The sequence below is a fragment of the Salvia miltiorrhiza genome, chromosome 5 (assembly GCF_028751815.1).
Source record: "Salvia miltiorrhiza cultivar Shanhuang (shh) chromosome 5, IMPLAD_Smil_shh, whole genome shotgun sequence".
NCBI classification, from domain to species: Eukaryota; Viridiplantae; Streptophyta; class Magnoliopsida; order Lamiales; family Lamiaceae; genus Salvia; species Salvia miltiorrhiza.
Genome location: NC_080391.1, coordinates 20,743,278 through 20,766,597, shown reverse-complemented (window position 1 = coordinate 20,766,597; position 23,320 = coordinate 20,743,278). Strand labels below are relative to the sequence as shown.

At 38.0% G+C, this 23,320-nt stretch overlaps 2 protein-coding genes and 3 non-coding genes across 5 annotated transcripts; 2 read left to right on the top strand and 3 right to left on the bottom strand.

Annotated features, from left to right (window-relative positions):
• Positions 1 to 5,862: 5,862 nt before the first annotated feature.
• Positions 5,863 to 5,965, top strand: LOC130987246 (small nucleolar RNA Z279/snoR105/snoR108). The gene has a single exon (XR_009089638.1). It is a non-coding gene; the product is annotated as a small nucleolar RNA Z279/snoR105/snoR108 (small nucleolar RNA).
• Positions 5,966 to 9,982: 4,017 nt separating this feature from the next.
• LOC130987242 (small nucleolar RNA Z105) lies at positions 9,983 to 10,056 on the bottom strand. Its single transcript, XR_009089634.1, has one exon. It is a non-coding gene; the product is annotated as a small nucleolar RNA Z105 (small nucleolar RNA).
• Positions 10,057 to 10,129: 73 nt separating this feature from the next.
• LOC130987253 (small nucleolar RNA Z161/Z228) lies at positions 10,130 to 10,230 on the bottom strand. Its single transcript, XR_009089644.1, has one exon. It is a non-coding gene; the product is annotated as a small nucleolar RNA Z161/Z228 (small nucleolar RNA).
• Positions 10,231 to 10,639: 409 nt separating this feature from the next.
• On the bottom strand, positions 10,640 to 14,711 carry LOC131025639 (uncharacterized). Its single transcript, XM_057955437.1, has 2 exons — positions 13,975 to 14,711; positions 10,640 to 13,904 (listed from the first exon to the last, which is right to left on the bottom strand). The coding sequence occupies exons 1-2, from the start codon at positions 14,709 to 14,711 to the stop codon at positions 10,640 to 10,642; spliced, it is 4,002 nt and encodes a 1,333-aa protein (XP_057811420.1).
• Positions 14,712 to 17,141: 2,430 nt separating this feature from the next.
• Positions 17,142 to 18,909, top strand: LOC130986649 (tubulin beta chain-like). Its single transcript, XM_057910112.1, has 3 exons — positions 17,142 to 17,681; positions 17,749 to 18,018; positions 18,090 to 18,909. Exons 1-3 carry the CDS (start codon positions 17,288 to 17,290, stop codon positions 18,767 to 18,769), a joined length of 1,344 nt encoding a protein of 447 aa, XP_057766095.1. The 5' UTR covers positions 17,142 to 17,287; the 3' UTR covers positions 18,770 to 18,909.
• Positions 18,910 to 23,320: the final 4,411 nt, after the last annotated feature.

Below are 23,320 nucleotides of genomic sequence, written 5' to 3'. Positions count from 1 at the left end.
TTAAACTTTCAACACTCACAATCTTTAGCAAAGCAAATAACTAGAACATAAACTCAAACGAATAAGGGATTTTAGGCTCTGATACAAGTTATCACTTGAATCCTGATAATTGTTTTATCATGATATACTATACATGTGCATGGTGTGTTCTTCTACCATACCCCAGTTTCCCAATAGTAAAAAAAAAAAAAAACAGAATATAATGGGAAACTTGACGAAGTTGGATAAATATTAATATAATTTACCCTAAAAATTGGTATTCATATTTTGGAGAATAAAAATGGAAGGCTTTGAGCGACGCCAATCTTAGAACAATATAACTTAGAAGGTTTTAAAAGTAAAGCAACTTCTATGCATACCAAAATATAAATTAATATTATTCGTATGATATCGCATTTTAGAATTACTCTTTATGATCTCTGACCTCTAGACACTGTCGGATCGTTGTTTTCCCCATTTATTGATCATGGGATGCACCTGATAGATCATAATCATAAATGTGCTTTAGAGCACATCCAAACAAACACCCTAATAACTCTTCTAAGCTAGTTAATACTAACCAAGTGCACACAATTCTCCCGTGATGTTTTTGGTTAGTTTGAGAATCTCAATCGATTAAGAAAGAGCCTTAAACCGGTAGAAACATGCATAGAAAATATTTTAATGGATAGTAAGCAGTTCATAAAATATTTATAAGATTATATTACTCAAACATAACTTTCAAACATAAAGCCCACCTAGATAAGTTAAGTTCAAGGATAGAATGTGGAAACTCATCTCAAGTAAGCAACAATAAGTCAGTAAACACCTCAATCAACTGAGCCTGCAATATATTTTAATCTTAATAGGTCTTGTAACACTGGTTGTAGTTAAAAGTAAAATAAGGCTACTAATTTTTTATTCGCTATGCCTGAGTTTTTAAAATTCACTTAATTAGAAATCATGGAAATTAAATTTTCGTTTAAGGGTGCCAACAATAGTACAATACCCTTGTTTAACTTCTCTTGAAAAATCAACTCAATTATGAAAATGAGTTCAATACATATGTAGTTATTCTTTCAGAGACATAATAAAATTTAGAGAAAAATTTTGAGATAGCCAAAATGAATCATGGAAATCAACTTATGGCCACTTTTTGAAAAAACTTAAATTCTGGCCATATTTTACAAATTTGGACGTTTTTACCCTTAATGAGGCGGATCGGGTAGGATCAGACACGCGAGTCGCGTGTCGGGTCGAGTTAGGCATTTATGGCACTATTAGTGCCATAAGTGCCAAGATTTTACTTTGTTTTATTTTGAATTTTCGTTGGCACTTATGGCACTAATAGTGCCATAAGTGCCAACGAAAATTCAAAATAAAACAAAGTAAAATGGTCTTTTTTGGCACTTATGACACTATTTAGTGCCACAAGTGCCAACGGAAATTCAAAATATAACTAAGTAAAATGGTCATTTGGGCATAAGTGTCATACGTGCAGCACAAATACAGAAACAACAATATCATTTAAACTCTAAATGGAATATATAAACCCTAAATGGAACATCTAAACCCCAAATGAATAATCTAAACCCTAAATGGAATATCTAAACCCTAGGGGGAAGTGTTTAAAATGGTCTTTTTGGCACTTATGGCACTAATAGTGCCATAAGTGCCATACGTGCAGCACAAATACAGATCAGATCAGATATGCTGATGGCTGAAATCGAAGGAAGTGACAGCTGCGTAGATAAGATCTGCCGATGGAGGAGGCGGCGCAACGATCAGATCAGATCCACCGCCGCCGCCTCATCATATCAGATCCGCCGCCGCCGTCGCCTCATCCTCCGCTACCTGACCAGTCCCTCCTCCACGCCGCCGATTTCAGAGGACCGGATCTCCTCCATCGCCGCTGCCTCATCCTCTACTCTGACGAATTTTGCCCAAGCCGCGAGAGCTCCAGTGACTTATGCTCGGCGCCGCTGCCGCGCAGCCGCTGGAGAGAGAGAGAGAGAGGGAGATGAGAAAGAGAGAGGAGAGAGCGGCAGTCGCTGGAGCGAGATAGAGGGAGATGAGAAAGAGAGAGGAGAGAGCAGCAGCCGCTGGAGAGAGAGAGAAATGGAGATGAGAAAGAGAGAGAGAATGGTAGAATAGTCATGACATACAAAAAATGGCCAAATTTTATATTTTTTCAAATTGTGGACAAAATTTGATGTTGTATGTTGAATAGGGCCGAATTCAACATTCGGCCCTATTGTTTCTAAAATTTATGATGCAATTTCATTGATCAATTTATAAAAAGTAATTATTATTCTTGGAACAATAATTTGTATCCAATCTAAATTGATTACGATTTTTCAATAATAAAGATCACTTAATAATCTAATGATTCTCATTATATACTTAATCAACATAATTAAATCTCTAAATTATTCAACTAATATTAAAGCACAATTAATAATTAAGCAAGCTCATTACTTAAATAAATTAACCATAAGAAATATAATCCAACTCAAATCTTTTACCCATAACCTTATTGTGTTATAAGCCCAAAACTCAATTTAATAAAAGCCCAACCCACAAAACCGAGCCCCTTCCGTCGCCCAAAATCTACTCTACAGTTTCAAGCAACACTCGAAACAAAGTTGAAGTTTCTTGCTTCTTTTCAAATTTGTGTTATGATTATTATGTTATGCTACTTTAGTCCAAGTAAACACATCACAAATAATGCATTTTAAGGATTGTGTGTGTTAGTGTTAGCGGTGGTGATATCTCACAAGTTTGATGGCGTTCTTAAAAGCAGATATGAATGCTCATTTGCAATATTTTGGTCTACTACAGAAAATTATAACACAAATGTAGTATGTTTGCTTATGAGTTTACAGTAAATAACCATTGTGTTATGTATATGAAACTTGTGTTGGTATATATATGTTGTGCAAAAAGTTGTATTGGGCGAAAGTAACACCTTTGAGTTTGATGCTGCAGAATTTTTTTGGTTGTTGTTACATTGCTCGAAAATGAAATAAAATAAATCAAGTAGTTAAAGCTTGTTGAGAAACAAATTGGATTATAAATGGGAAAAGAAGATATCACCTTCTGTGACTGAAGAGTGAAGATGAATAAATAGAGAAAATGAGGTTACATGGTTCAATTGTTGGCCATGAACTGGTTATTTTGATTAATGTGAAAAATACTTAATGCTGGTGAATGGTGATTTGGTGATGATGAAATCATGAAAGGATTCTGATGTGCGGGCATTGGGCTGTAGAAAATTAAAATACATACGGGCTTTAGAAATCGGCCCGGTAACTATAGGCCCAAAGCTCTTAATACCTCTTGGGCTTAAATTACATTCTACAGGCCCACAACTAAAAATACGGCTCTACCTTGTATTGTAAATTAATTAGCAGACGCGTTTCATTCAAAAGAAAATTGGCCTTTAATTTCAGCTGGTAATATTTTCTTTCTTTCTTTATATACGGGTCAAAATTCTTAGTCATACAATTTGGTTAATAAAAAGTCTAACACCAATATCATAAGGATAAAAAAAGTTATATCTAAAGTAAGAAAAAACACATAATCATTCAACGTTTTCAAATTAATATGCAAAGCATACAACATCAAATAAATTTAATTAGTAAAACATAAAAAAAAAATATTAGGATTTCAAAAGTAATATTTTATTTCGTGAAACTACTTAATAATCTAAATTCAAAATATTTCTTCTGAAATTTATTTTTAGGAAAAAAATCGGAGTATTACGTTTTCGTTGAATTTTAAATCCAATCGACCTTTTCCATTATTGAAATTCTCGACGAATCGAACCAAATCAGATTTTAGAAATAAAAGAAATTGAACGAATTAAACCCTCATAGTGATATGCCAGCATGTGGAAATACTAAATTATAAATTGAATTCTATTTATGTTTGGGTAACTTGGATGGGGTTCCTATAAAAGGAAAAAAATTAAATTCCATGAAAAACTTGCATCGATGCGTGGAAATACTAAATTATAAATTGAATTCTATTTATGTTTGGGTAACTTGGATGGGGTTCCTATAAAAGGAAAAAAATTAAATTCCATGAAAAACTTGCATCGATGCTATTTAGAGGGTGTTTAGCTGAGTTTATAAGCCGTAAGCTCTCTAATAACTTATTTTTTCATTATCTTATAAGCAACATTCATTTTACAAAAAAAACTCAATTATGATTTTTTATTTTCACCATATATCATTTTAATTTATTTTTTTTTCCAATTTTTCACTAACTAAAAATTTCTCTCTCTAACTTATAAGCTCAATTACCCAAAACACTCTAACAACTTATAAGCTCTTAAGAAACTATATATCTTATAAGCTCCAAGAATTTATAAACTTTTTAAAATAAGTTTAGCCAAACACCATCTTACTCTTTTATAGTTCACATAATAAAATTTCTTTTCGGGATTTGGGACAGTATATAATTAGGGTGGATCAAAATACTGAAAATTGGTATATCATACTTACTGTATCAAAAAAAATATAAATATCGAAAATTTGGTAATTAGTGATAAATTATTAATTTTTGTTCATAATTATTTTGAAAATTATTGACAACTTAAAAAATACTATATATTAATAGTTAAAACACGTAAACAAATTGAGTACTTAGTGTTGAGTTCATGCAAATTTAAATGTATTTACTTTCTGAATACTTGAAAATTTTATTTATGTTTATGAACTTGTTGCTTTAGACTTATAGTGATTTTCTAATATTTGCTAGGACATGATTGTATCGTTTTTTTTTTCTATTCTCTGTTGTGCTGAAGAGTTTGATTGTTGCATTGTTTGAGACTTGGACTTTAATTATTATAAAGTTATTTATATTTATTTAATATAATTTCTATATGTACAAATAGACAGTGTACAATAATATTTTTGTTTATGCATGAAATAGTATACCAATAATTTTGGTATATCGTAAAGAACGGTATACCAACTTTTGACACGTTAGACCACACTATCGGTACGACATCAGAATGACAAAAGTTCATACTAAAATTTTTGGTATGCCGAACTTCAGTATATTGAAGAGTTCGATATGACAACGGTACCATAATTTACAGTATACGGTATGACGAAAAAATTCGACAATACCGTACCAGTCTACTCCTATATATAAAATTTGGTGAATTTAGGTCAATGATTCTAAGTGATGAAAACGCTAGACGTTACAATGTCTCTGTTGGGACGTTTTTGTGTTAACAATATTATTCCCCCTTATTTATTTGGGACAAGGATTCAGTGAGTTTCAAAAGAAACAAACTTTTTTTTATGAGCATAAGATGTGTTACGTGGTATGAGATAAGATGTGTTATGTTTGATTGTCAATTTCTTTTATCATCATGTCATACTAATATCATGTTTGATAAAATGTATTAAATATATTATTTGATACGTATGAAGATCATATAAAAAGTTTCAATTCATAAAATGTATGATTCCACTTTTTAATAATGCCACTTTATTTTACCTATAGAAATAAGAAAGTAAACAAGATTATCAAAAGCAATTAAAAAGGGTTCAACTGGGGAATCAAAATAAATTGAAAGATAAAATGCCACTATCTCAAATGTCATAAAAAAGTCCTTAAAGATTAAAACAAAATCGAAGCCATCCCCAGCAATAGTAAAGTTGCTATTTTGTTTTTGTTTTTGTTTTTGAGGAAGTAAAGTTGTTACTTGTTGTAGCATCCCCATTTTTTTTTTTTTTTTGAAAAATAAATTAAATGAGAGAGAAAGTCCCACATCGGAATGATATGAAGAGAGAGCGTGGTGGGAGTGGTATAAAAGGGGTAATTAGGGAAATGAGTAAAGCATGATCCTTCAGGCAAGTTTTGAAAGGGATGTGATGAGTGGTAAAAGCTCGCAATTAAATATGCGAGATGGGTGCCCGCTCCGCCTGTTACGACAATGAGGCACTCTCATCATAACCAATCTGATCCCTCTTTCTTGCAAAATCTCTATTTTACCCTTCTCTCCCTTAATAATCCATTCCTATTGCTTTTCTTTGTCTAGTGTGCATGTGTATTACTCCAATTCCAATACAAAAATGTACATGTCAGGTTTGGCATTTGTTTGCCTTTTATGAATCTCCTGCTTGGTTTAAGTTGCACCAAGTTTAAAACAAATGCTCATGTCTTAAAAGTTTGGTATTAGCAAATAGTAATTTGTTGTAATTAGTTTGATTAGTTAAATTAATAGAAAAGCTAGTGTTTTAATACTGCTGTAACTCCTTTAACGTAAATTTTCTCCAGCTCTTTTTTCTATTTTCCTTCTATTTCATTTCTCTATTTTTGTTTTATTCACTTTCCCAATATTTCCATGGGAGAAAAAAAAATCTCAATTACAGTAGTAGTACAGTATTAATATTTACATTTTTATTCTATTTTTTTAACTAATACTGGTGATTTAGCACTTTATTTACGAAAGCACAGAAAAAATTTAACAATCTTTCATATTATAGTTTTATTGACCTATAAATTTATAAATGTGTAGTTAATTTTGGTATGAAACTACATATAATTTCATTTTGTTATAATTTACAACAAAATCTAAATTTTGTAAATTTTCGATGATTGACACAAACTTTTATTTCTATTGCAATACTTTTAGCTTGAATTTAAACAGTGATTTAACTTATTTCTTCAAACTTGTGGATTTTACCTTGATTTTTTTAGCTTGACTTAAAATTTAGAATTTTACTTTCATAAGTGTAAAATTATTATAAAAAAAGAAATTCACCACTTTCGTTGGGACGATTAAAAAAAGAATATTTCGTTGGGACGGGGAGTAGTAAATTAAAAATTTATGTCAAATCATAAATTGATTTAACTGTAGTGAGATTTGAAATGTGGTGCTTGCACTGAATATGAGATCGGTAAGTTCAAAATTAAAGATAAAACTAACACACTTGGACCCGTCTAAAAACAATGAAGCTTTGGGCCCATATTAGGTGTTATGGTTCAATCCCCTTTCCTTCCTACAGTTTTGGGCTCAACAGTACTCAATTGAAGATTCATTGGGCGTCAAATTACTTCAAAACTTTTTTCTGGTCGATCCTCTTATCCAGAAACAGTGAGGTCGATAGCTCCAGAAAGTTGAAGAAGCCATAAATTTAAAAGGTAAAATTTTGAAAACATTTAGAGCTTATTTGGTCAGCTAAAAATGCCTCGCAAAACATTGCTTTTATAGCTCCAAAACATTGCTAAAAATGCCTCGCAAAACATTGCTTTCGGAAAATGTTGAGCTGCACCCTAAGCTCCATTTTTTCCATTCAAAAACACATTTAAACCTTATATTTATGTATGCAACGTACCAATACAGAGAGTAGCTCATATATGTACAGTATTGGAACATAGATGTTCATGAACACATCAAAAATCTCTTTCTTCTGAACATAAATGTAGAGCCGGCAAGGCTCCCTCCACCATCTAATCTTCATCCTATCATGGCCACCATTTGGGATATGGTTCATGAAAAATCGAAGAGAAGGTGAGGCAAAGAAGCTCCTTATTGTTATTCTCTTCATTCTAACTTTTCGCCTAATAATCCTCATCTCTAGCTCAAACTTGGCTCTTTCTACCCGCTGTTTTGGCTCGATCAAGATCTCAAGAGAGTGGTAGTGAGGTGAGATGGTGAAGAAAAGGGGTGTGTGTTCGCCAAGAAAGAGAGATATGAGTCAAATAGCTATTTCCTTCTCTTCTTTTCTTGCTACTTGGAGTGTGAAGTGAAATATGAAGAGAAATATAATAAATGGAGCTGCGCCAAAAGGGATGGGGGAACCGAAAAAGAAAGGAGATAAAGAGAGAAAAAAAAGGCAATGAAAGGTTTTTTTAACGGGCTTGGGCTTAAAATAAGTGAATGAGCTTTAATTTAAATAGTTAGGCTGAAAATTGGGCTCAATTATTTAAACGATGGCCTAAAATTTTGGGATCAAATTCCAATCTAAATTTGACCCACTCACTTCCTGAGTCTGGGCCTCCCATTAGGCAACGAGCACGCCTTCATGTAAACTTTTAGTCCCAAAAAAAAGTAGTACTCCCTCCGTCCCACGAATCTTGACATGTATTTTTTTTTGGGTCGTCCCATGAATCTTGACACATTTTAAAATAAGATAATAATTATTATTTTCTCTCTCCTACTTTATCACTTTTATTACATTCGCTCTCCTATTTTATCACTTATTATATTCTCTCTGCTATTTTATCACTTTTATTACATTCGCTCTCCTACTTTATCACTTGAAATGTTCACAAAATTATTCCATTCTATTTATGAATATTATCCCACGTTATATTACCTTTCATATATTAACTTATATTAGATCACATGGCGTGAGACTCTCTCTTCACTCACGATACAATTAATTATCATTATTAATATTATCTATATGGTGAGATATTTTCTCCCCTTGGAAAAAAAATGCTATGAATAATGAATTGTGATCATATAATACAAATTTCATATGTTTTAAATTTGGTGTTGACACTTGATTAAGAATGAAATGACAAAGTTCCTATAAATTTACAACTACTTCTAATCCAGAAACCTAGACTAATCAACAACTTCTTTAACAACTTCATCCGTCTATGAAAAAAAGTCTTACTAGCCCCCTTTACTTTTTTTTCATGGAAAAAAGTCTCATTTCACTTTTTGTACATACATGAACTTCAATATTTACTTTATTTTGCTATTCATACATCCACCTCAATAATTAAAAATAACCCACTTAATTTCTTAATTAACTACTAACCCACTTTTGAGAAACCTTAGCTCTATCTCATTCTTGAGCAAGAGTTGCCACTGCTGCTGGACCAAATGCGGGGTTCTCCGCAAAATCAAGCGCTCCAAGCCTAAGGCCAATGCCTCCTCCACCAACAAGGACGACGGCACTGCTGGAAGCTCGCAAGTTCCTCGCTCTCGCCCTACCTCTTAACCATGGTGACGTGAAAAAAAGAGACCAGAAGGCCACACAACAACAGAAGGGCACTGGCAGGCTAGCAGGATTGGAATAGGGGTGACAGGGTGCGCCAACGGGGTTGCAAAGGAGGCGCCAACGGGTGCTGGGTGACAAGAGGCGTTAATAGCATGACTCGTGAGTGGCTGGAGATGGGGCGCCGGTGGAATGTATAGGGACACCTCAATAAATAACAATGTAATTCTGTAACCTGAGATTTATTGTACCATAATTAACGGTGCCACTTAATTATAATTTAATAGTGAAGTTAGTATAGGATAATATTTTTAGAAGAATTCCCCAATCACCCAAATCTTTAGATTGCAAACATTCTTTTTAGACAGAAGTCGTATTTATTCATGCTCATCGGTTCAATTAATAGCAACAAGCTACTTCAGAAAATTGCTAGTCCAAAACTCAGATTGCAAACTGAGCCAAACAATCTATAAACATGAAAAATACCCGCAAGAAAACTTTCCCTAGCGCAAGAGATGACATACCCGCAAATATATTTTTTTAAATATTATATTCTTCGGTTCAAGATTTTAATGAAATGACTGAACTCAAATTTATGAATATGTCTATTACTTTACAACAAAAAACTGAAACAGACGAAACCTGAGAAAAAGAAATTGTAAATCATCTTCAAACAACATTAATTATTAAGATATAAACAAATGCAATGAAATAGCACTCAGAATGAAAAGGACTTGTGCAATAGTTAGAAAACTTCAAAGATCAGTAGCTGATCTCATCAAATGCATTTCTTCATTGTGCTGTGCTATATCAGTATTAGCACAAAAAATTTATTTAAACAAATCAAATCTTAAAAAGGAAAACTAAATAATTTTGTTCAAAATCAAATCGCCAAATTAGCAAATATGAAGGCAATAATTCTTAGATAACATTAATAAATTGTATACTAGAGAATGCTTTAATAGTTAAAAAAACTTGGATGTATGAAAATAAAGAATAAATTTTGTGAAAACAACGGCAGAAGGCTCTCAGAATGAGTAGGAGGTAAATTATCCATTCATAAACTATCGGAATAATTTCATGTTCATCCTCATTAAGCCAGCCATTTTAAACTTAAAACTAATTTCGAGAAATCTTATTTTTTTTTCTCTAGGAAAAAATAACCAAAGATAGCCAACCATCAGAAAAAAAGGATCGTAAATACATCAAAGATGACACAAAGCGTGCCTCAGACGATCGTCGTGAGATATTTCAATCCAAAATCATCATTTGGGGAAAAATAACTGAATAAACATAAAAGTGAAACAAGATTTATGTAAAGAACAACGGAATTATAAGAAATAAATATATGTACGACCATAAGATATAAGCTGAAGAATTCGTCGGAATCGAAACTCCAAAGAGTTGTTAAATAATGTAGCAGAATTCAACAGATTTAAAGGTGGAGAATTGTTGAATTAGGGTTTACTTTCCCTCTATGCGAAGTTACTTTCCTGTCCTTGGGCTATTAGCCCTATAGGCCCGTAGGTTTACAGGTTAAAAAGCAAGCATTGGGCTTTATTTCCTTGCGCTGATTAAATACATGATCATCAAAATTGAGGAAAAATAAGACTCAATTCTAAGTTTTTTTGAAGCGAAAAGTATACTTTATATTAACCCAAATCAGCAACAGCAATATCCGAGAGCTAGTCGGGAAAACCGGACTTCCAGATCATTACATCAGAGACAGAAACAGAAAGACGAGCAAGCTCATGAGCTGCTCGATTAGCTTCACGACGAGCATGAAGAAAATCCACAACAACAAAAGTTCTAGCATGAGAAAAAACTTCCCAAAGATCATCACAGAGCGAATCCGAACCATGGTGAGAGTCTTGAAGAACGTGAATGGCGAGCAAGGAATCCGAATAAACAACCACAGGACCTGTATCATTTTCCAAACAAAACCCAATGGCAAGCAGAAGGGCGTGAAGTTCACCAAGCAGGACCGTAGCTGTATGGCCAATTCTCTGACATCCAGCTGCAACAATTTTCCCAAGCGCATCACGAAGAATAAAACCCATCCCCACTCGTCTACCTGCATCGTGATAGGAGACATCCACATCAAGCCGAAGCAATCCTTGAGGGGGAGGCTGCCAAAGGCGAGAACCTTCCCTCGGCAAAAGGCGCTGCTCAACAAAAACTTGTTGACGAGCTTTCTGGAACGAGCTTAGCATGCGATCCCCCACCAAAAGATTCAGTTCAGAATCACCTGATTTGTTCTCATGTTTGATATCACAAAGGAATTTCCACACAAACCACAGCAAAAACAGCCATCTCTCCAGCCCATCGATCCCTTTTTTATCCGCTACAAGACGGCATAAGTCCTCCATCGAAAGGTGTTTAAAGCAGCGAATATCTTCCCAGAAAACAGTCGCCTTCCAAGCTGCCCGCACCTTATCACACCACAAAAGACCATGAGATGTCGAACCCCACTCTTTCTTGCACCAAAAACAGAAACCCAAAGTCGGAACGTGATGAGAAACAAGATTTCCGTTCATAGCAATCATGTTAAAGAGCATACGCCAAGCAAAATGAAGAACCTTGGGTGGCAGATTAAGAGCCCAAAATTTCTTCCACCAACTAGTCAGTTCACAAGAAGGCGAATAGGGATGAGGAGAATAAAAATTAGTAGCACATAAATAACCGAATTTCACCACATACCTGCCCCTCTCATCAAAAGCCCAAAACCTAAGGTCCATCTTTTGATCATTGAGACCTTCAATCGAACAGATAGAATCCACAACATACTGGGGGAAGAAATTAAGCAGTTTATCCAAATCCCACTTCGCATTTGTCGAAACAAAGTCCCCAACCATCATAGGATTAGAGTTTTCCTCACCAAGGCTCGAATCCCAAATACCAGAGCCGGGATTCCATCTATCATGAAAGGCACGAATGCTTTTGCCGTTCCCCACTTTCCACCTTAAGCCTTGACCAAGAAGCTCTCTTCCCCAACAAATCGATCTCCAAACAAAAGAGCAGTTTGGAGAGATCTTGGCTGTCATGACGTCTTCATCACGAAAATAACGTTGCTTGAGCACCCGGGCCAAAAGAGAGTTGGGGTGTTTAATGAGACGCCATACCTGTTTAGCCAACAATGCCTGATTGAAAGGAATAAGCTGCCGAAAGCCGAGACCTCCCCTCGATTTAGGCTGACACAAACGCTCCCATTTAGCCCAGTGCATCTTCTTCCCCTTGTCACTATCACCCCACCAGAATTGGCTGCAAGCCTTTTCAATATCAGCGCAAATACCAACCGGAATACGGAAACACGCCATTGCGTAAGTGGGGATCGATTGGATAACTGATTTAATAAAAGTTTGTTTTCCTCCAGCCGAAAAGAACTTATGATCCCATCCATTGAGTTTTTTATACACTCTATCCCTCAGATAATCAAAGTGTAATTTCTTTTGGCGAGGGACAAATGTAGGCAATCCTAAATACAAAGCATGGCCGGTAGTTTCACTGATCCCAAGAATCTCCGTCACCAAAACAGTATCTGGGGGCCGCATATTGGGACTGAAAGAAATAGTAGATTTCTCATAATTAATGATTTGTCCAGAAGCTTTTGCATATTTTTGAAGAACAGTACCCAAACACCGTGCTCCCTCTTCTTCCGCCTTGAAGAAAATCAAACTATCGTCAGCAAAGAACAAATTTGTGATAGACGGGCAATGACGTGCCATGATAACCCCGCTCAACAGGCCTTGATTCTCGTAGCTTTTGAGAAGAGAAGAGAAGCCCTGAGCACATAAAACAAACAAAAATGGCGAAAGTGGGCATCCTTGTCTCAATCCTCGTGAAGCAAAAAGCGAGCCATAGACTTTACAGTTGATCACAAACGAAAACTCCACGGTAGAAATACATTGCATCACCAAATCCACCAAATGCAAAGGGAAACGAAGGACCACCATCATCGCTCGCAGAAATCTCCACTCAACTCTGTCATACGCCTTACTCATGTCGAGTTTGGCTGTAGCAAAGGCCTCATGCCCCAACTTCTTGTTTCGGATCCAGTGCATACACTCGTAGCCAAGAATAATGTTATCAGAAATTAGACGGCCCGGGATGAACGCACTCTGAGACTCATCTATCACCAAATTGAGGACCGTTCTCAGGCGATTTGCAAGAACTTTTGCCACCATCTTGTACGAGGTATTGCAGAGACTGATGGGCCTGAAATCTTTAACATCTTTGGGCTTCTTGACTTTGGGGATGAGAACGATGTGTGTCTTATTCCAGTGGCGAATAGAAGAATTTCCGTTGAGTACATTTAAGACCTCATTAGTCACGGCATCTCCAATTTCCCCCCAAAACTTTTGGAAGAAGAACGGTGGGTAGCCATCGGGCCCCGGGGCTTTATGAGCATGCATTTGGAAAATCGCTTTGCGAACTTCTTCCTCAGAAAATGGGGCTGCCAACTCGGCTTTAGCAGAATCCCCTAAGAAAGTAGAGCAGGTATTCGTGATTTCATCAATACAAGAGAGCTCTGGCAGACTGGACTGAAAGATGGTGCTGAAATAAGCATGGATCTCATCTGCCATTTCTCCCTCTTTTCTAACCTCCGTTCCGTCGCTCCTGCGCAAACATTTAATAGTATTCTTCTGTCTTCGCTTGCTAACGAAAGCATGGAAATACTTTGAATTCCTATCTCCCAAGCCCAACCAATTAGCTCGGGATCTTTGCTTCCAGTGAAGTTCCTCAGCTTCGGTAATCTTCTCAATATCCTTCGTAATCTGCTGGAGCTCAACATCAAAATTCTTTGAAAGGTTCCTCCTTTGTATAAGTTTAAGACGTTTTTTTCGGAGTTCAGATAACTTTTTAGTGGGAGACTCGAACTTGTCCCTGGACCAAGCTTTCAAGAAACTTTGACACCTCTCCAATCTGTCATGAAGTGGTCGACACTCCTGGCTGCTCCAGTTTACCAAACAAATCAGCCGTGAGATTCTTATCTAGCAACCATTTTTGCTCAAAGAAAAACCTTTTGTAACCATTCCCCCGTTCAAAATGATCATTGCGAACTGACAGCGAAAGCAAGAGCGGATTGTGATCCGAGCCGTGTGTATCCAGAACTTTCACTTCCCCAAAATCAAAAGTGTCTTCCATCATCCTATTACACAGGAACCGATCAAGCATCAAGAAACGAGCGTCGTCGCCTTTTCTCTTATTGTACCAAGAAAAAGCTGCGTCACATGGGATTGTTTTAAGGCCACAAAATTTTATAGCGCTGTTGAAATCACGCATCTGAGCCCACGGCCGCCTGCTTCTATCACAACTTTCAGCTCTGTTGGTGATCTCATTGAAATCTCCTCCAATGAGCCAAGGAATATTAAGCATTCCACTAGTTGCTAGCCTTTGCATGAGAGTCCAGGAATGATGTCTCTTTTGCACATCTGGATTGCCGTAAAAACCCGTGAATCTCCACAAAATATCATTGTTTTGTATTACACAATCAATGTGTCCGTCGGAAAAACTTGACACGTTAACCACGCAAGGTTCATTCCAAAGGAGCATAAGCCCGCCACTCGCACCTTTAGAATCAACGACCAGTTGTCCATCAAAATGTAGGACAGAACGCCACCAATTACATTTCTTCGTAGTGACTTTTGTCTCGCAAATGAACTGCACAAGCGGGGAGTAGCCGGTAACTAACCGACGGAGTTCATGGAATGCGTGGGAGCTCCCCAACCCCCGCGCATTCCAAACTAGGCAAATCATGGTGATCGGCGGGGCTGCTCGGCAGCCTCCGCCGTTTGCTCATCGTTCAAGTCATTTTGAGTCTGCAAAACAGGGGGAGAAATGATAGCTTTCAGTTTTTTCCGATCCCCCCCATTTTCCAGCCTGCCTACCCTTTTCTGACCAAAGTGTGGGGATTGTTCTCCATTAAGCCCGTTGTCGGAGGAGTTACAAAGAACCCTCGCCAGTCGTTTCCAACCTTTCCTTTTGGGATTTGATTTTGATTTAGCCGGTGATATCAGCCCAGATTTTCCATCTCGCTTCGCTTGCCTTTTATATATCCAGTCTGTTTGAGTCGCCATATCCAGGTCCACAGCATTGAGGCTCATTTCAATCACCATTTCATCCCCGATCTTTTCAAGATTTTTTGATTTATATGTAGGAGTAACAGCTAAATCCGAGATAGGCTCATTATCCATCGGAGTAGCAGAGATGTTGCCCACAGAAGGCGAATTTAAAACAATAGTCAATTATCTTGCTTCTTCCTCAGTCTCTTTCTGTAGTTCCGTATCCTCCGCAAGAGTTCCCTCAACATCATTTTCCTCTTCCTGAGATCCCGTATTGAGGATTCTCTCAGCACCAAGACTCTGAGGTTGGGGTCGCGGGCTGAGACGACTTTGCTTAGGGGGTATCAGGGGCCCCCCCGAATCCATTCTAGTCACATAGCGAGGAGCATTGCCTTTGCGATAATCAATACCACGACCTGCTTTAAGCCAATTACCGAATTTTGGATTAAGTTTCTGCTCCTCATCCACACCACAATTCCTCAAGTAGTGCCCCAACTTCCCACACGCGAAGCAAAAATGATCCGGGAGCTTTTCATAAAGTACTAAGATCATTCCATCCTCCTGAACACCATCAAACTTTAGGGGTACATAGCGAATAAGGGGATTATTTATAGAGCGTAACACTTTCACACGAGCAAAGCGTCCAACATAGGATCCACCCCTGTTATCATCTATCTCCAACACTTGGCCTATTTGTTCGCCAATACGCCGTATGATGTGGGGATCCATATAGGCGATAGGCATGTTGTGTAACTGAACCCAAAAAGGAATTTGCTCAAAAGTAGTATTTGCTGCCGTATTCGAAGGATCTGCTTGTTGAAGGATCATAAGTTCATTGAAGAAATGCCATGGTCCGTCATAAGTTATGCGATCTCTATCAGATTCGAGATCCAGGGATATTGCAAAGGTATTACGCCCAATAAGTTCGATTTCCATAGTCCCACGAGGTTTAAGAAGACTGGGGAGATTATCACGAAGAGCTTCATGATTAACTATTCGTTCAGAGAAAATTTTCCCCATGATCATCTTTCTAACCTTAGATTGTCCTCTGACAGCATCAGTAGCCGAAATCCTTACCGATTTTGATTGCTCACCAGCCGACAAACGCATCTCGGCCACGCGTTTCGCAATTTCGTCTGGGTCCATGAGAAGAGAACCGGAAAACAAAAGGAGAACACAGCAACACTCCCGGAGAAGAACGGGATGAGAACACCTTCCCGCAGCGGAAGAGGACAGCACTCCTAAAACCCCAAGGCGGCGAGGGTTTCAGAGGAAGATTGATCCTCAATTCTAAGTTTAAAAAGCAAAAAAAAAAAAAAAAAAAAAAGATTAGTGATCCTATAGAGCCATGATTATGAACATGTTTTAGTATAAATAATAAAAAGGAAAGAACAGTAAGAATATGTTTGCAATAAACTAAGTTCAACTAGACGTATAAGTTTCATGAAGCAGTTAAAGTAACAAAATAATGTTGATCATATATTTTAGTCAACCACCAAATTAATTAAGGGCTTCAATTACGTGGGATATACTTTTCTTTCACGTATTAATGTTATTTAATATTAGCAGTATTTGTTTGAGCAAGTACTTCAAATGATTTTCCAAGTTATATGTTTGTTAATTCCAACTTTACTAATACTTGTAAATGTAAACACTGCTAAAAAATAAACCTATATATCACATGGGATCCCCTGTCCCACTATTCTGTGTGTACCATCGTGTACCACTCTTAATTTATTATAATTTTTAACTATAATTTCTTCAATTTTAATTTATTATGCTTTAATATTATAAAAAGATAATTAACAAGGGTTCACTCATCCAATTAGGGTTTATAATTATTTTTTATATATTTATTTGAATTAATAATTGATAATTTGGGTTCATTAATTCAAAGTTAGGGTATATAATTTTTAAAATATTAATTAGAGTTTATAATATAATAATATTTTTTATTTTTATAAAAAATAATTATAAATAGATAAATTAAGAGTGGGACAGATGATCCCATCTGATTATATATCTATATATAATAAAGTAAAAGTTGCTATATTTGGTGAGCAAATTATCATTCATAAAAACACATATCAATAGAATATTAAATATTTTTTAAATATTCAGAACCGCTATTCAAGATTTGCACATGTACCAAACGTATAGAGATTGAAGAGAAAATAACCAACACCTGCCTCCCCCCTCACATTCCTCTCCGCCTTATTATTTTCCTTTGATCAAAACATCAACGCTAACAAATCTGAAAACATAGGAAAGATGAGAGAGATCCTTCATATTCAAGGAGGACAATGCGGAAATCAGATCGGGTCGAAATTCTGGGAGGTGATCTGCGACGAGCACGATGTGGACACAACCGGAAAGTACAAGGGCGGGTCCCACATGCAGCTTGAGCGCATCAACGTCTATTTCAACGAGGCGTCTGAGGGGAGGTACGTCCCACGCGCCGTGCTCATGGATCTCGAGCCCGGCACCATGGATTCTATCCGGGCTGGGCCCTACGGCCTGATATTTCGGCCCGACAATTTTGTATTCGGGCAGTCTGGCGCCGGCAATAACTGGGCCAAGGGACATTACACGGAGGGCGCTGAGCTCATCGACTCGGTGCTCGACGTTGTTAGGAAGGAGGCCGAGAGTTGTGATTGCATGCAAGGTTTGGATTTATATTTTAACTCGATTTACATTAGACAATTTAATTGATATATGAATGATGTGGGCAGGATTCCAAGTGTGCCACTCACTAGGCGGCGGCACAGGGTCTGGCATGGGCACCCTCCTTATCTCAAAGATTAGAGAGGAATTCCCCGACAGGATGATGCTCACCTTCTCTGTTTTCCCTTCTCCAAAGGTCTCGGACACCGTGGTGGAGCCCTACAATGCCACCCTCTCCGTCCACCAGCTAGTCGAAAATGCGGACGAATGCATGGTCCTCGACAACGAAGCTCTCTACGACATCTGTTTCCGCACTCTCAAGCTCACCACTCCCAGCTGTCAGTATTAATTAATTAAATTAACTTTATATATATATAAAATAAAATACAATGGGGTGTCTGTGTTTCAGTTGGCGACCTAAACCACCTGATCTCGGCCACAATGAGCGGGGTGACGTGCTGCCTGCGATTTCCAGGGCAGCTCAACTCAGACCTGCGGAAGCTGGCGGTGAACCTCATTCCGTTCCCGCGGCTCCACTTCTTCATGGTGGGGTTCGCCCCGCTCACCTCCCGGGGCTCCCAGAACTACGTGTCCCTAACGGTGCCGGAGCTGTCCCTGCAGATGTGGGATGCCAAGAACATGATGTGCGCGGCCGACCCCCGCAACGGCCGCTACCTCACAGCGTCGGCCGTGTTCCGGGGGAAGATGAGCACCAAGGAGGTGGACGAGCAGATGCTGCACGTGCAGAACAAGAACTCCTCCTACTTTGTGGAGTGGATACCTAACAACGTCAAGTCGAGCGTGTGCGACATACCCCCCACGGGGCTCAAGATGTCCTCCACCTTCGTCGGCAACTCCACCTCCATCCAGGAGATGTTTCGCCGCGTCAGCGAGCAGTTCACCGCCATGTTCCGTCGCAAGGCCTTCCTACATTGGTACACCGGGGAGGGCATGGACGAGATGGAGTTCACCGAGGCCGAGAGCAACATGAACGATCTTGTCGCTGAGTACCAGCAGTATCAAGACGCCGTCGCCGATGAAGAAGACTATGACGACGGAGCCGCCGCTCAAGATTATGATGACAACTAATTCATTAAATGTAGCAGTGTTTTTTTATTCTCTTTCTAGCTAGTTTGGTTGCCTTTGTTGTTGTTGTTTGAATAATGTTTGTCTCAAGTTTTATGTTTGTTTTGTTTGACATATATATGAGTTTTTAATTGTTCGCCGGTTGTTTGCAGATTATGTAGTTGGACTATATGGATTCTTACATTTGTTCTGCATTAGTGGTAATTTATTTGTATGTTGTTGTACTAATATGGATTATTGCATTTGTTTTGTATTGGTGATTTATTATTATAGCAAACTTCATATAATGATTTCTCATATAGTACATCATCAATCCATTACATCATTACTCACACAGTCACACTGCCACAATAAGATAAACAACACCAAAAAGTAAAATATATTCGAGACTAAGAGCATCTCCACTCAGCGTGTCTAAGGGAGGATCAATCCGGGTCACTGGGAGGGTGGCTGCGCTGGAGATGTTGCCAGGTGCGAGGCCGTGTCTTGGTGGAGACCCGGGGCGAAGAGCTTGGAAATTTAGCGCGTCCACCCTTATTAAAAAAAATTCAAAAAAATTAGAAACAGGAGAGATTGGAGATGGCTGGAGGAAGAAGATGGGGGAAGAAGAAAAGGATATGTGGGGGGCGTGGGGGCGGTGGGCTCTACTTTTTAAGTTTGATTTTGATTTTTTTTAATATTTTTAATATCTTTTGTTTTATTTATTGTTTTTTATTTTTTGAATTTTAAAATTTAGTATTTTTTTAATTTCTTTTAATTTCTTAACCTAATTTTAAATTACTGTAATACTTTTACTTATTGTATTGTATTTAAATTATTGTAATGTTGAACAAATATGAAAATTTGGGGGAAATGGGGATCTAAGACACACCTTAAGACCTAATGCATTGGTGAGGGGTGTGTCTTAGGTGGGGACCACCATCTAAGACACCCCCTAAGACCCTATGCATTGGAGATGCTCTAATGTGCTAAGCACTTTACATATTTCACAGTATTTAGGCCTAAGCCCACCAGCAGATACGTACGCCTTGGGCATTGGGCCTTCGGCATGTCGTCATTAAAGTTGGGAAAATCGCTTAATGACGAAAGGATCCGAATTAAAGGGTTTAAGAAGATCCCACTATGTTTAGAAGATCCCTTGATTATGGGAAGATCTTCGGGTATATGAAAGTAAATTCTCAACAAAAGTGATGTATTCAGATATTCACAAAGCTCTCTTCTCCATGGACAACATCCCGGCTGTCTTCAAAGACATTTGGCTAAGATGTGTCCCTTGCAAAGTCCCATCCTTTATCTGGAAAACTTTTCAAGACAGAATTCCAACGCAAGACAATTTGTTGAAGAGAGGAATTTTGCTTGAGAATGGCGACCACAACTGCCCCATCTGTTCTTCTCAGTTGGAGTCCACTGATCATATCCTTCTATTGTGCCCTTTTTCTGATCCAGTGTGGAAGCATGTCTGTAAGTGGTTGAAAGTTCCCCTTTTTCTTTTTCGTCGACCATGGACCACTTCTATGAGGCCGTTGAGAAAGGCGGAAACAAGTTTGGAAGTCTGATGTGCAACATCGTTTGGCAATGTGTTTGTTAGCAGATTTGGAAAGCCAGAAACAAAAGAGTTTTCAATAATGAAAGTCTCGATATTGTTAGAATGAATGAGATGCGACTGTGGTTATATTCGTGTTGCTATGCACTAGCGTGCTTTATTTTGTTGTGTTTTCCCTATTTTTCTCTAAATAAAACTGTTAAGTTGGTGGTAGATATTTTTTCCTTACATGTGAATATTGTTCCTTGCATAAAAATGATGTTATTTTATGCTTACTATTAGAAAATTGACATGGCTTGCTGAATGACACAATGCATTTAGATATATATTTTTTTTAATCTTACATTACACAAAACAACGTCATTTTATGTTTAAGTACCATTGTTTCGCTCTTCATTATTTTTAAAAGCAGGATTTACATTTAATGCGATATCTATGGCATTAAATGTTTGGAATTGCTTGATAAGCTCTCAAGGTTGATTTCGCTTTAAACTTGTTAACTTCAGGGTTGACATAGCGTTGATGAGTCTGAGCACGTGTCAGCTTTGGATCCTTCAGTTAGTCAGGGTAAACTGATGCTTCCATCAATTAGCGTTTCATACTTAGCGAAATCTTCGTGCTAGCGGCTTGGCATGAACCTGATCAACTTGGTAGTCTGCTGATCCTTCGAACTGAGATCTCTTCATCGGTCTGGATCTTCTCATTAGCTGGATCTTTCGCTGGGATTTCTTCTCAGCATGATCTTCAGCTGGGATATCAGCAGCCTTCGACTTCTTGATAGACTTTTTTTCTAAGTCATTTCTTCTTAGACTTAGATTTCAGCATACTGCATTTTCGGTGGAAACTTTCTAATCCTTCAGTTGTGTTTTGGTCACCATCGAGGTTTGTACCGTTGGATTTTGGCATTAATCAAAACATAGAATTTGTTCAACACATAGATCCAACTAACTTGAATACCTGGCCATTCAATGTTGGACATATTGAGTATAAGACCCTAAAAAATTTGTTTTCTATAATAAACGTGAAGGTGTATGAAGCTTCATGTTGGAGTTTTGGACCTGAATAAAAACGAGTGGGCTATAGTTATGATCCCGTAAGATAGAATTCAATCCCTGACAAATTCAATCATCTTGTAGTAAAGATTCCCAAAAAAATAGATCATCAATCCATCCCAAACTCTGTCATCATAACAATCTTTGGATTTACTTTTTTATTTTTTGGCAGATTTCATTAACTTTGACCTGCATCTATAATTAATGAAGATTTGATTACTTCAAATTTATTACCAACACTTCTAAAGTCTACAATGGTTTACCATGTAAATTTATCATCTTTTATATTTTTCAAATTTTTGTGCCTTGTGTTCAAATACGTGCCTTGCATGTCTATAGGATTATTCAATAACTATGATTCAGCTTCAGAATTAAACTTGACTGTAATAGTATAAGAAAAACATAACATAGAATTGTCTCAGGCTGACAGGTGCACCTGGAGAAAGGGCCTAGCACTCTTTCAACACTTGGCCTTTCGCATTTTGATGAACAGAACTTTGGCTACCTGAGCAACTATGATTTTTACATGCCTTTTATAAGTAGATGTAAACAAGTTTTTGAATAAACCTATCACAGACACTAGCTTTGTCCACAAGGACTTCTTGTTAACTAAGTTCAGTGCTATGAAAGCTAGAATACTTTGTTTTTTTCTTTCTTTTTATTTCGGAATTTTTGAAGTTCATTTTGTATTTTTTCAAGATGATGTCACTAAATGATATTACTCCCTCCGTCCCATAATAAGTGGCCACATTCTTTTCGACACGGAGATTAAGAAATGGAGTGTTATGTTTTAATTGAATGCGGCCCATCAAAATTATTGAGTTAATTAAAATAATTTCTTCCTCCTTTCACTTTCTTCTTCATCCACTGCCACCCACCTCCGGTGAAGTCGCCGGCATCAGCCACCCCCTCCTCCAGCGAAGTCGCCGCCACCCTCGTCTCCCTCTGTCCCCCTCCCAATCCTCAAATCTGCCAACAACCACCACCACCGTCGCCAACAACCACCACCACCGTCAAATCTGCCAACAACCACCACCACCGTCGCCAACAACCACCACCGCCGTCAAATCTGCCAACAACCACCACCACCGTCGCCAACAACCACCACCGCCGTCAAATCTGCCAACAACCACCACCACCGTCGCCAACAACCACCACCGCCGTCAAATCTGCCAACAACCACCACCACCGTCGCCAACAACCACCACCGCCGCCAACAACAACCACCACCACCAGAAATCAAAAACCAGATCTTGCCCCCAAACCTGTTAGATCTGAAAGAGAATAGAGGGAGAGGGGGAGGACGACGACCTCAAATCGGCACACAGGATGCGCCGACCTCACCCAAATCGGCGCAGGCGAGCCCTAACCCCCAAATCGGCGCACGACCTCACGCATTTGGGCGGCGAGCTTCGAATCCCCCAAATCGCCCAAGGATGCGACGGTGAGAGGGAGGGAGAGAGAGATCACGAGATCTGTAACGAGAGAGAGAGAGGGAGAGAGGCGGCGACGACCGAATGGGCGAAAGGCGGCGGCGGCCGGAGAGGCGAGAGGCAGCGGCGGCGATGGGGGTGGCATCCCGCCGGAGAAGAAGAGAGAGGGGCGGCTGCTCTCTATGTGTGTGTATAGGGTGTATATGTTTATTTTAAACATAATTTAGGGTTTAATTAGTAACTTAATTAATGATCCTAATTAAGTTAAATTATTTCTATTTTTAGAAAGCAACCACTTATAGTGGGACAGACGAAAAAGGAAATGTGGCCACTTATTATGGGACGGGGGGAGTATGTTGTAAATAGTAACAGCAAATATTTTGAATTTTTAGGTGATCAAATTATCTTTCATGATTATGAGAAATAGAATCATGAATATCAGCTAGGTATTTTTTAAATTTCGATGATTATGAATTTTTAAGTATTTTTGAATCTTTGAATAGTAACGGCCAGAATTGTCATTGCG